This window comes from Zalophus californianus, chromosome 5 (assembly GCF_009762305.2).
Source record: "Zalophus californianus isolate mZalCal1 chromosome 5, mZalCal1.pri.v2, whole genome shotgun sequence".
Classification (NCBI taxonomy): domain Eukaryota; kingdom Metazoa; phylum Chordata; class Mammalia; order Carnivora; family Otariidae; genus Zalophus; species Zalophus californianus.
In genome coordinates, this window is record NC_045599.1 from 83,632,225 (window position 1) to 83,645,455 (window position 13,231).

At 40.4% G+C, this 13,231-nt stretch overlaps 1 protein-coding gene across 3 annotated transcripts in view; it reads right to left on the minus strand.

Moving 5' to 3' along the window:
- EFNA5 (ephrin A5) overlaps positions 1 to 13,231 on the minus strand; it is a 271,889-nt gene that overhangs the window by 42,294 nt on the left and 216,364 nt on the right. For all 3 annotated transcript variants that reach the window (XM_027606168.2, XM_027606167.2, XM_027606169.2), the window contains one exon: positions 5,698 to 5,990. In XM_027606168.2, coding sequence (XP_027461969.1) covers positions 5,698 to 5,990 — 293 coding nt within the window. The remainder of the gene's footprint in view (positions 1 to 5,697; positions 5,991 to 13,231) is intronic.

The following is a 13,231-nucleotide window of genomic DNA, read 5'->3' on the forward strand; positions in this document are numbered from 1 at the left end:
ACCAGTTGGCAAGTGAGGGACTTTCTTTATGTTTGTATTCTCTGGCTTTACTGAATATTTTTATATTTCTTAAAAGGATAGTCAATAACTGTATTGTACAATCAATGATTTTGAAGCGGATCTTAATCATTTCAGCAAGGTATCTCTTTAGAAGTTAGGTTACTTATTTTGTCAGTTTTAAAAATTGTGTAGTACATCTGAAAAATGCCTCATAGCTTAAGACTGTAAACTTTAAAGCACATAAAGCAGAGAATTAGCAGTTAACCACATACATTTGAGTAGTTATATACTATGGATTGAAGAATGATGCCCATAGTAACATAGACTGTCCTCATGATTTTCTTTTTAATTTTGAAAAATATGTATTTCAAAAAGACTGGAGCAGAAGTCTTCAGCTCCCTGATTACCTTTTCATTGATGTTTGCAGGATTCTAACTTCAAAGAAATGGACTTTTTTTTCAGCTCTATACTTCTGTTACCATATCAACATGAAGGATTAATACTAAAACAACATGTGTACACAACTTTACTCACCAGTGAGCTTAGGAAGAATGTGTTCCCTAATCATCTCTCAGAAACTCCTGGATTCCTTCTGGGTGCTGGGACTATAAACTTTTACTCTGACTACCTTCTTTTGAAGAAACTTAGATGTTTCTAACTTAGAAGATTTCTCTGCCTTTTTGGCATCATTTTCAGAAAATGACATTTGTCTTCTTGACTGTAGGTCTCTCATTCCTAAATCAAGTGTGCAATCATGATTCAGTCTAGAGGCTGAATATTCACTGGATTTAAGAATTTCTGTGCCCCAAATTCTGGGTCAGAAAGGTTATCATATTAAAAGGGTCGCCCATCTGGGAAGAGACAGTTGAAATATCCCTTGGAGATGGAGGAGTATTCTTTGGAGAGCTGAAATTGCATACATGTGTTTAAAATCTATCTTGCTATACTATCTGAGTTGGGGTTTCTGGCAGAGTTTATAAAGTAATATTCTCTAAACAGTAGTGCTCGTTGTTTTTAACCTTCTGGTAAAAAAAAAATACAAAATAAGGTATGTTTTTCCTTTTTAAGCACAGAAGCCATAGGACTTTATCTCTTCAATTCCTGTTAGTTGTTTACTCACTTAATTTCCTCTCAGATCCGCCACTTCTTAATCTGTGCGAACTTTTCTCTAGTTACCTAACTGTGCCTCTGTTTCTTCCCTTATACAGTGGGACGTCAGGACAGAACCGCCTCCTCCTGCTGCTTTGAGAATTGTAGGGGTTTAGAGCAGTGCTTGGAATCGAGTGCTATGTAAACACTGGGGACCTTCACTTACTGAACATCTACTATGTGCCAAACAATGTAGTACAGGACCTAGAGCAGGCGGGGCATAAGCAAACACCGGTAAATACACAGTGTCAAGGGTGATGAGCGCTTGAGAGATACTAAAGCAGGGTAAGAATGTAGAGAATTACGGAGACGTTATCTTTACAAAAGGGAGATCAGAATGCCTCTCCGATAAAGACGTTTCTTTAGAGCAGACAGGAGGAAAGTGAGAGCAAGGGAAGTGGATGCCTGGAGCAAGGAGAACCCCAGGCAGAGATAAGATAAGGCACCAAGGCCCTCCTGTGGAGTTTGGGGGTGGGCAGGAGCTAGGAAAGAGGAACAGGAAGAAGGGCTGATGGGGGTGGGGCTGGAGTGGAGACAAAACGGCAGAGGGAGAGGACAGGAAGTCCAAGAGGCAAGGGTGGGGAACACAAGGGTCCCGCCACAGAGGACCTTGTTGGCCAGGTTAGAGACTCAGGATTTTGTCTTACTCAGACAGGAAGTCACTGGAGGGCTCTGCCAGGGCAGTGACATGAGTGGGAGAAACAGGAGCCTGTTGCACTAGTCAAGACCATGGATGACGGGGACTCAGATAGGTTGGCAGGGGTAGACCGAGCTCAATAATATTAAGATGCCTCTCCACTCTGCGTTCGCCCTCAACATAGCCCTTTAACTGGCATTTACTGACCACCTTCTAAGTAAAGTGTTGGGCTGAGACACTTTATGGATGTTATTTCTTACCCTGGTGTGCAGACCTTTAGATAAAATATAGTAAGATTAGGATATTAAGGCTCCCAAGAAACGTTAAAAACCATCTACTGCAACTACGTCATTTTACAGCTGTGGAAGTAGAAATCCAGAGAGATGAAATGATTTGCCCAAGATCATACAGTTAGTGAGACCAAGAGAAGGGCCCAGGTCGCAGTTTTCCTTCTTTTACAAAAGAGGATTTTCAAAATGAGTGTTTTACTGACTTATAAAAATAACTGAAAGTGCCCTATTTATTTCCCTTTGCCTCTTCTGATTTAAAAATAACAGCAGCAAAACTTCTTTCAAACTTGTTCTCATTAGGTTAATATTTATGAGAATCATTTCTAAAATGAGTACTTCTGAAGTTTCTAAAATAACTCTTTGCCTTAGGAAGTCTATATAAATGACTATTGCCATAATCTATTGACTGGCAGTTCTACAAATCTATCACTGATAGAAATACCACCAACTTTCTGTAATTACTTTAGTATGCCAATCTCTTACCAAAATAACTTCTGTAGGTTAAAAACACTATTTGTCATATTCAAGAATGGGCTCGGTCTGCCTTAGCAGTACCAGCGACTGTAACAATTTAATATATTGCCCGTTCCCAAGGAAAGGAGGACATAGCACAGAGTCAGTCTTGGGGACAAATAAAGGATCTAGAACAGTGAAGGACATTTTATTTCTAAAGTAAACAGGAAATTTCACATATTTCCAACTACTCTGTTTTCTTAATTTTGTATAACTCAAACACATATTAAGAAGGAAATCAATGTTACTGAGGATAAAGCAGAACTTGATCAGAACGTTCTAAATTGTGTCCTCCCTGAGTAAGTGATGAATGGATTTTCTGCTATGAAATCCTCCTCTCTTTCCCCAAGGCCAAGTGTGCATTTGAATTTGGGTTCTCACCACTATACTCAACCCTTCCTCCAGCACTGTAAAGCAGGTCCACCAAAGGGCTACAGCTTTCTTTTTTCTCTTGGAAGACTTGTTAGAGATTTCAAGCCCTCGAGGATCTGAAATGGTCTAAGAACATTTTATAAAATTGACCGGTGGGCGACTAGTCAGGCTTGTTCCCGAGATAGGCAACGGAGCTTCTTGTAAGGTAATAAGTATGAAAAGAGCCATTTCCCAATCATCTTGTTCATTCCATGCATATTAGGAGAGAGGAAAATTCAACTGAGGGCCAATTCTCCCCTAAGAATCCTTTAGTTTAATTATGACCACAGTATATTAAACGTCTGTAAGACATCCATGTTAGCTCTGCCACTCTTGCTCTCAGCAGTGAAAGGAAAAGAGAAAACCCTTTCCCTACTAAAGACAGGGAAGGATGCTCTTGTGGTTCTAAAACATGGTTGAAAATTCAATTTAACTGACTATGAGGCCACTGTGCTTCTTATAAATGAACATCTCTTTGCCGCTAATTTTGTGCTATTTTACCTTTCATTAAAAAAAGTAATTCAGGTTAAACTCAGCTGAACAGCAAAAAGCTCTTGATATTTTGAAGCATTTTGGAACAATTACTTTGACAGGAGCCCTTGACAGTTAAATGACTCTGTTAAATGAATGTTATAGAAGACACATAATGATTTTTAGTGAAATATTGAATTTAACCACAAATGAGGAAAAACCAGTCATAAGCACTATGGGTATATTTGAATAATAACATCTTGCTTATGAACCTCAATGGATTCTATAATTTCTAATAATCATGCAATCAACTACTTAGCTGGTATGTTTCCTATCTCAGTGCTCTCAATTCAGTTTTGGTTTTTGCTTTTGTTGTGTTTTAATCTGAGAAATCAATATGTAAATTGTGAAACTGGCAATGATTTCCTCTTACATCAGTGGGATATTTTAGAATTAGGCAATTAATGATCGCCGTCCCGCCACTAACGTCTCCCTCTTTCCTTTTTCCCATTTGCTGAATGAGATTCTTTCACAGAGTAAAAAATCAGGAAAAGGCAGGAGCCTGGTGCCTGAGAACGTGTGAAGTCAATGTAGGTCAGTGTTTCCTCCATCCGTGGGACTCAATATTCCTTTTCTTATTTTATGGATTGAATGTGAGATAGTATCAAGACTCTTACGTGTTTTCTCATGACTAATGACTAAAATATGTACTGAGATAATAAAACTGGTACTGTTCAATTTCCTTTTTTAAATTCAATCTCAATATAAGTGGGAGTGCCCGTGTGATAGTGAAATCTGGCTTAATATAAAATTCTGTTTTCTGGAGAAGAGGAGCTAGATATCCTTGTAGACTTAAAAAAAATGGGTTAGGAGTCTGTGGGGACATTCAGGGTGAAGAAACGGAATCAGAAAAACAGGAATGTTCTTTATCTTGCTTGTCTGGCAAGGAGGGGTTAAAAGTCAATGCCAAGCACACTGGGTGGTATTGCTTGGATCTCTCCCCACTGCGTGCAGCCACACTTCCTGATTCTTTCAAGGAGTTGAGGTACGTGTACCCTTGAACCCAGTGCTCCCTGCATTTACCTTCTTTCAGCAACCACCTATTTATTTGCCTCTCCTCCCCACCAGATGGTCACTCCCTGAGGACAGGAATCTCTTTTGATCTTGCACCCCACAACATTTCTGAGCCATGAAAAGTCGTTCAAAAAATGTACTTCTGAGCAAAAAATGTTTAGCTCCTTCAGCTGATAGTGAAAATATTTGGAAAAGGCCAGATAGTTTAAATATTTGATACTAGCGAAGGAAAAGTCCAGATATACAGCAAGCGGCCTAGATTAAATGTCACCTGTAACCATCCTAACTCAAAGAGTGGTCCATAGACCAGCAGCATCAGCCGTCACATGGGCGCTTTATAAACATGGAACCTCAGGCCCCACAGCAGACCATCTGAATCAGATCTGCATTATAACGAGATCCCCAAGTGACTTATGAAAAGTAAAGTTTGAGAAGCATTTACCTAGATTATATGACTAGTAGGATGCCCGAAGCAGTGATGGTGTACGTCACGGACGGAAAACAAGGCTACAGCAATATGATTAATGCGCAGGTCAGCTGAGAAAGTTTTAGAGCTCTGTCGGAACAGAGTCACAGATGGGAAACTCACTTATACCAGTTCCTTTGGAACCCTTTCTAGATACTTCTTCATGCTCTTGCCTGTTTAAAGACACAGCTGCTCTTAATAATTGTCTCTTCTCCTTGATGCAAAGAGAGTATTTATTGTCAGCATGCTGACATTTGCAGTTTTGGCTTTCTCCACTGCAAGTGTGGATGATTGAAAGGATATTGCTGACACCTGAATAAGAAATCCAATGACTCCAAGCATTGTAAATTTAATTATTTCCTTTAATTTTTTTTTTTCAGGAATCTCTTTTTCTTTTCCTCAGCTTTGGAGAAGTCCTAGCAATTTTCATTTAAAAGAAATACAAGTCAGCAGTGGTTCACTGAACAGGCTGACACGCAATTTCATAGGGGGAGAGGAGCTGTGTCTTTAATCTAATTTGTGCTCTCAATTCCCAGCTAATGTATCTAGGGATCTTGATGTATGCATTTACAAGGAGACGTCTGTAATGCAGAGTCCAGCTCTCTGCAATTCTCTGAAACATGGGTAAAAAATTAGTCTGGGCGCTTGCAGCTGCCCCACAACACAATAAATCTCTGTATACTCACAGATGTAGAAATATTCCCGGCCGGGCCTGAATTCAAATCCCAGAGAAAAGGGTGTGAAGAGCTGGAATTTCTCAGAGAACTTGAGCGGTCCGTTTGGAGAGTGGGGCCGGTTACATTCCCATCTCTTGAACCCTTTGGAAGTATGGTCGCAGGCACTGTACCCATCAAAGTTCACCATGTATAGGACATAACGCTCAGTCTTGTCTTCTGGGACCGAGTCCTCATAGTGAGGGCAGAAAACATCCAGGTAGTCATTGATACAGACGTCAATGTGGTAGTCCCCTCTCTGGAATCTGTGGGAAGAAGAAAAAGATGAGATTATTCATACAGAAAAGACTTCCTGCTCGGAGTCATCAGTGGTGGAATAATTTTAATAACGCTGGTGCTAACATTTATTATGACAAATTTTTATTGCATCCCATTAGGATGTGGGATATGTGACTCTTCCAAATCTCAGCAACAAGAGTTTTACAGAAGAATTCATTTACATTGTTTTCAAAACACCCTAAATATGGAACTCCTCACATTCATTTTCAGTCGGGAAGAGACTGCCTTGCTGTGTTCCTTTCATTCCTAAAATCACATCTATTGAAGCAAAGTTTTGATATTTCGAAACAGCGTTTCATTTAATGAGTGTTTCTGAATAAATGAATAAGTCATTTAAAGAACAAATGAATGACTGAATTGTTTTCGCTATAATTGAGACCATTCTCAATTTCCTATGCAAATATAGAGAAGCAGAGTCATAAAATTGAGAGAATTAGGATCATAAAATTTAAAGGTTGGAAAGAAAATTCCTAGAACACTTCCACATTAGAGAAAGGCACAATGGCACAATGATAGAGCAGTGAGTGACTGAGCTAGATCTGGAGCAGTGACTTTGGGTCCTAGTCAGCCTTTTCCCTTAGCGAATCTGCTTATGTCACAAACGCATTTCAGCTGATCTCTTTTGAGGCCCCATCATTTTCTATATTAAGAAAATTAAAACCAGCTAAATCAAATGAGCTCCTCCCCCCATTTCTTTGTGTTCCAGGGCCGTACTAAAGAGTAGTGCAAGTAACAAGCCAGACAAACACAGCAAAACCCAGGCCCACTTCCTACCTGAAAGAGTTAAAATACACAACACACACACACACACACACACACACACACACACACACACACACACACACACACACAACCACTGTATACATCACACCATCTGCTTCAGTTCCTAACCTTACAAAAGTTTTGCTTATTTGTGTTAACTAATAACACCTTTCCCCATCAGCTGAACAGACTTCTCAGGAACTAATGATGTGTGAAACAGGAATTGTTATGTATACAACTTTCTAAAACCAGGACAGAAAAGCCTACAAAACCCTCTGTTTTCAGCTAACGAGGAAAGTCTCTGAGCCCTTAGAAGGTTGATCATAAAACGGTGTTACTGCCAGAACACAAACGCCCATCAAGTCATCTAGTCTTCGAGTCCGACGGTCTCAGTGCGAACACTTTCCAGGGGCAGTGAGCTGGTCTATTCCATTTTGGGGCATCTCTAAATTTTAGCAGGTTTCTTCTTATATTGAGCACAAATCTGCTTCTGTGCAGCTTCTCTCCAGTGATCCTGCTCTGGCTGCCTGACACCACAAAGAACAAGTCTACCTCCTCTTCCACCAGGCAGTCCATAAAACACTTAGAGTTGTCAACTACATCTCTATGTCCTCCTTTCTCCATACTTGAAAATCCTGATTTGTTTGGTTATTTCTGCTCCCAGGCTCCTCACATTCTAGATTCTTAACTCTCCTCATGTCCTCTAGTTTCCCAGTGTTCTCCTTAAAATGCAGCACCCAAAAACCACCTCTTCGGACACGTTGTTGTGACCAGTGCTCAGGCCAGGAGATCTACTACCACCTTCACTCTGGATGCTAAATAGTCATTGACGAAGCCGAGATTCCCTTCTGAAATAGGACATGATAACAAATGGAAACTGCTCATTTTAGTGAGTAGACCTCGATTTAAGGACTAGATTGCTATTGGTTGAGCGCGAGAGTCATAAACCATCTGAGCCTCAGTTTCCTCAAATGTAAGTTGGAATGACAATGAGAATCTGCCTTGCTAACCTCACATGACTACTTCAAGTCAGAGATGATGAAATGTATGAAAAGCACCATGTGAGGGGCGCCTGGGTGGCTCAGTAGGTTAAGCATCTGCCTTGGGCTCAGGTCATGATCCCAGGGTCCTGGGATCGAGCCCCATGTCGGGCTCCCTGCTCAGTGGGGAGTCTGCTTCTCCCTCTGCCTGCCACTCCCCCCTGCTTGTTCTCTCTCTCCCCCCCCATCAAATAAATAAATAAAATCCTTAAAAAAAAAAAAAGAAAAGCACCATGTGAATTCACAGCATTATTATTATGAGGATACATTAAAGCATATTAAAATTGGTAACAAATTAACTTTTCAACAACAGCAGTAAATGTAAACAACAACAATAAAAATAATCCCTGTTTCCCTTTTTAAAAATCCCTAAAGATGGGAAATCACTTAAAAATCCTAAATTCTGTCTTCAACTATCAAATCATCCACAGAAACTTCATTTGATCAATGCTTTTGAAAAGCAGCATGCTGATTTATACAAGGAGAACAAGGAAAGATGACCAGATCACTTTTCAGAGGATCTCAAAATGCACGAACATTTTTAAAAAGATTTTATTTATTTGAGAGGGGAAGAGAGAGAGAGAGAGAGAGAGAGAGAGAGAGAGCACAAGCAGGGAGAGTGGGAGAGGGGGAAGCAGGCTCCCCGTGGAACAGGGAGCCCAACGTGGGGCTCGATCCTAGGACCCTGGGATCATGACCTGAGCAGAAGGCAGATGCTTAACCGACTGAGCCACCCAGGTGCCCCAAAATGCATGAACATTTAAAGAAAAACCCTTGAAAGTATTTATTTCTTTATATTTACAATGATCACGGAACTAGGTTTACTTTTTCTTCATTACCAGCAGACGATGATTTGTCAAGATGCAAGGAAAGCCTGTGTTGCTTTTAAAAGATTTCTGAACACCAAGGTAACATCACTGCCAGAGTACAAAGAAAAGACACTGCAACATTCAGATAAAAGGGTGCTGGGATATGAATCATCAGCACTCAGAGTAGCTTGACGGTTCTGGATTGGAGCCAGACGAGAACTGCAGCAGAAGGCAATGCCCAGATGCACTTTATATTATTATATTATTATTATAGATTTTAAAGACATTCAAGGGGGAAGTTTTTCCTTTCTCTAAGTGTCACTCATTTTAGCTTCTATTAGCACTTGACACTGCCTAAAAGTGAAAAAAAAAAAATCAAAACTGCCACTGTCCAGACCCATTCTGTTTTTTGATGCTTCGAATTTAGCTTCCCTTTCCCAACTTTTATCCCTGTTAATACTGCTTAAGTTGTAATAAAACAAGCCATGAGCTTGAAGACACATTTTACATTGGGTTGACCTTATCCCTTTCTGACGACATTTTGCTTTGTGTGGGGTGTTAAATGAGTCACCATGGAGCCTACTGTGAACATGTGATCACCCCAGTGATTTCTACCCTTCTATCCATATGACAAAGATGACAATTCACCACACAATCAACTTAACCCGTTTCAGATCTTTCATTTGCACAAGTTAGTTTACTAAATCAATTTTCAAAGAATGGACAATAGGACAATGTGAACATAAAAACAATGATAAACTAGAACTCATAAAAAGGCATTCCTGGGACATACTCAAGTACAATCCAAAGAAGTTTTTAGGGTCAGATATTCTAAACACTACCCCGGATCATGCTCTTTAGCTACGAAATAGTACTGAACCATTCTTTTCTGGCCCTACTGTGAAGAGGCACACGTGTATGGCTAATATAATTGAGTGTTTATTATGTTACATTCAGTACCTCGATTTAATCTCCATCACAGATCCTATGGAACAGACACTATTAGTACAGCCTTTTAAAAATGAGGGTTTTGAGACTAAGAAATCAAGCAATGTGCCCAACGTCACACAGGTAGTAAAATGTGGCGGCAGAAGTCAAGCCCAAGCATTCAGACCTCAGAACTAAAGTTCTTCACTATTCTACCTCCTGAGAGAGAAAATCGCCAAAGTTCGTAAGTCTATTCTTTATTCCCACAGAGGGACAATTCTAGTTCTTGATGGGGTTCCAGTTCTCTGCTTCATTCACTGATGCAGCAAACACCTGCTGCATCCAGGATCTGCCGTGTTATGGCTTTACCTGTGTTGTCCTATGAAATCCTCATTAGGTGGTTATAGTTGGTTTTATTTTCCCAATGAGGAAATGGCATTCAGAGAGGTTGTCATCCTCTAAGTTCATTTTTACCCCATAGGAAATGAGCAGCAGAGTTAGGATTTCGACCTAGTCTTACCTGGTCCTGAAGCCAATTCTCTTTCCTCCTAAATGCCATGGTTCCAAAGTTTTTACCAGTTGTTGTAATTCTCCTCACCTGAAGGAGCCCTTTTACGGGTTTCGGTGCCACTGGATTACCTTATGTTTATACTGACCTTCTAGGAAAGGCGGGTGCAAGGTGTCTGGGCCATGCTCCCTCCCCACAATCCTGGTCCCAAACGCCTAAACTGAAGGGTATGTTGGCATCCAGAATGCGTCTCACACAGCAGGGTTAGCTCCTGACTCAGGCACAGCAGTCTGGTTTTTCACAGAATGAAGTGCTGTTAGGCTCAGAAGCTGCAGCTATAAAGGATCTCCCCCACCCCGCCCCTTCAGGAAATGGCTTTCATTCCTATTAAAAGAGCAAATTCAAATCTAGGAAGAATGATTCCATATGCCAGTATTTACAAATGTCATGGGTGGCACGGCTGCTGCTTTAAGCACATTTGCAAATTTCTTGGAAATTTTCTTGTAAAGGTCTCCCCCTTGCTCCTTATCTTTAATTCCATCCATTGTATCTGTGGTGCTCTACCTCTCTGAAATCATTGCGTATTATGAATTTCTGGCTGCACACCAACAAGCCAGCAATAATTACAATACAATCTCTACTAAATTATCACAGTGGTTTACAGTGTAAAAGCATGCACAGTTACCACACTTAGAAAAGTGATTGGGTTTGAGTAATATGATTACTGCCCTGCGTTCTCATTATACAAAAGTCTCAAATACCAGGAAACATCTTATATGCCTAGAAAGATGGCCCTTGCTCTCCACTGACCTGCGCGGCTACTAGGGACCGGGCTCCGTATAACATATAATAGTATATATAACTCTGTGAAGGCATGAATACATTGTATACATTTACCAAAATTTGACAGTAGACTGGTTGAGAATCAATGTCATTCATACATATTACGAAAGGGTCATGTTAGTTAATGAAGAGGAAGAAAACTCAGTATGGCAACTAGTTCTTTGTTACCAATGCAATTATCAAGCACGAATCATGCACTTTATGATAGTTCTTAATGCCCCAGAAGCTGCCTGGGAGGGTGGATAAAAAGCACATTTGAAGGCTGCTGATATAGCAAAAGTAACAACTGCAGTTGGGATTTTAGTTAGAAGGTCTATGTCTATTTGCAGACATGTGTGTTTGTCTCAGTTTGTCTTCAGTGTTTACCTGAGGACATCCCTCAGCTAACTACAGTTTTGATTATAGATTTAAAACAATTCTTAACATCTCTCTCCTTATTTGACCTGTCTGCAGAAAATGATTCATGACTTGAAATCAAACAAAATCAAAACCCAGATGAGGTAACCAGTCAACAATTTGCCTTTTCACTTAGTGATCAACAGGGCCCCAGCTTTCTACCCAGACAGGGACCACACATGGCTTCCTGACCACGGTTAGCAAGAACCAGGAAGACTTGGCTCCCTCTAAACTCGGTAATTTATTTTCAAACAGAAAGAACGGACATGTAGTTCTCGAATACTCTAGTCCTTGACCAGCTTCAAGTGCAAGTTCTCAATTTACTATGGCCCTGCCCTCGGTTCCTCCACGGTGGCAAGTAGATGTTGCCTAGCTTTCTTTCTCAGTGGGTGGTTTTTCTTGTCATTGCCCTCACTACCTCCTCTACCCCGTATGCTCTTGGGCTGTGGATCCTGACTGCCAGGAAGGCCAACCCCAAAAGGACGTGCAGGCCGGGCCTCTGGATGCCGGGCTGCAGAGGAGTAACATCCTAACCTTCCTTCTCTGAGTTCATCTTTAGCCACTGTCCCCTGTGGTGTTGCTCCTCTCCTCCCTTCCTCATCTGCTAAAGCCAAAATGCGTTTCATTTTAGGAGCTGGAAAAGGAAGGGTATGGTGCATATTTAAAACGTTCTAAATTGGCCTTTAGCATATGTTGCTGGCACAGCAGAGAGCCTGCTTCCAGGGAAATATGTACTGAGGTATTTTATCAAGCAGCTCCAGAGCGAAGTTTCTTCACTCCATAAATATAGAAACAGCATTAGTGAAAGAAGACAGAGTAGTTATTAGAGGTTAGGAAGCTGCAAGACACTCTTATTCCCCTCTTTCATTTAGTGTTTTAAAGGATTCAATAATGAAAATGTTATTTCTCATGAACTGGATAGTTGATTATTGCAGTTTAAATGTATTTTAATCTGTCAAAGAGGTGATTGTTTTAATATTCCTATTTGAACAGAACTACAATGTCACTTCTTTAATTACAAGGCAACTTAATATATTACATTCTGAAATTGAAATGTAAAAGAAGGATATGATTTATGGTCAAAGATTAAGCAAATTTATCAGCTCAGGGTTCCTCCCAAATTTGAAATCTAGAGTGAATATATCTTGGCAGGCCTGTCTTTTGCCTCTACCATTATTGATTTAAAGGCTAATTTCAGAGTAAGATGTCTCTTTCTAACCAGAATGTCTCATTTGTCCTGGAAGTCCTAACGGGCCCACAACAGACCTGGGGGTCGGCTTATGAATATGTTTTGCAAGGAGATGGGCAGGACAGAAGACTCTGTTGTGAACACGTCTCTCTTCGTCTCCTTCTGTTATTCTCTCAGCACAGAATGCAAGCCTTATGGCTTTCATATCCTAAATCTGAAGATGCTCTTTTTGTTTTGTTTTGTCTTCCTGCAGAGGTTAAAGCATGAAATACAAAGAGCAAATCAAACAGGGTAGATAAATAATAGCATCACTGGGGGCTGAAGGAAGATTTGCTTTGCTGTTTTTTAATGTCTTCCTTCTCTCATGGGCTGAAACGTGTCTGTCTTCCAAATATATTGGTAATTGACCTTCATTTTCAGCTCTGAGATAGAGTCCTGGACGGTTTCACCACTACCAGGCCAGTTGCTAAGGCTAAATGAGGAAAGTCTGAATGAGGTTTGATGACCGCAACACATCATTTCAGGCAGTCCAATCCAGCTCTTCCAGGCTCTAGAACATACCAATCGCAACTAAAGTTCCCACAGAAGTGAAGATTTACAAGTTAAAAAAAAATACTCCAGGATGAATTTCAGAGATGTTTCTTACCTTATTTTTGCAGTTGAAAGGCTGTATGTTGTAAACACATACACTTTTATCCAATGAAGCACAAGATAGTGACAAAATATTTAGAAC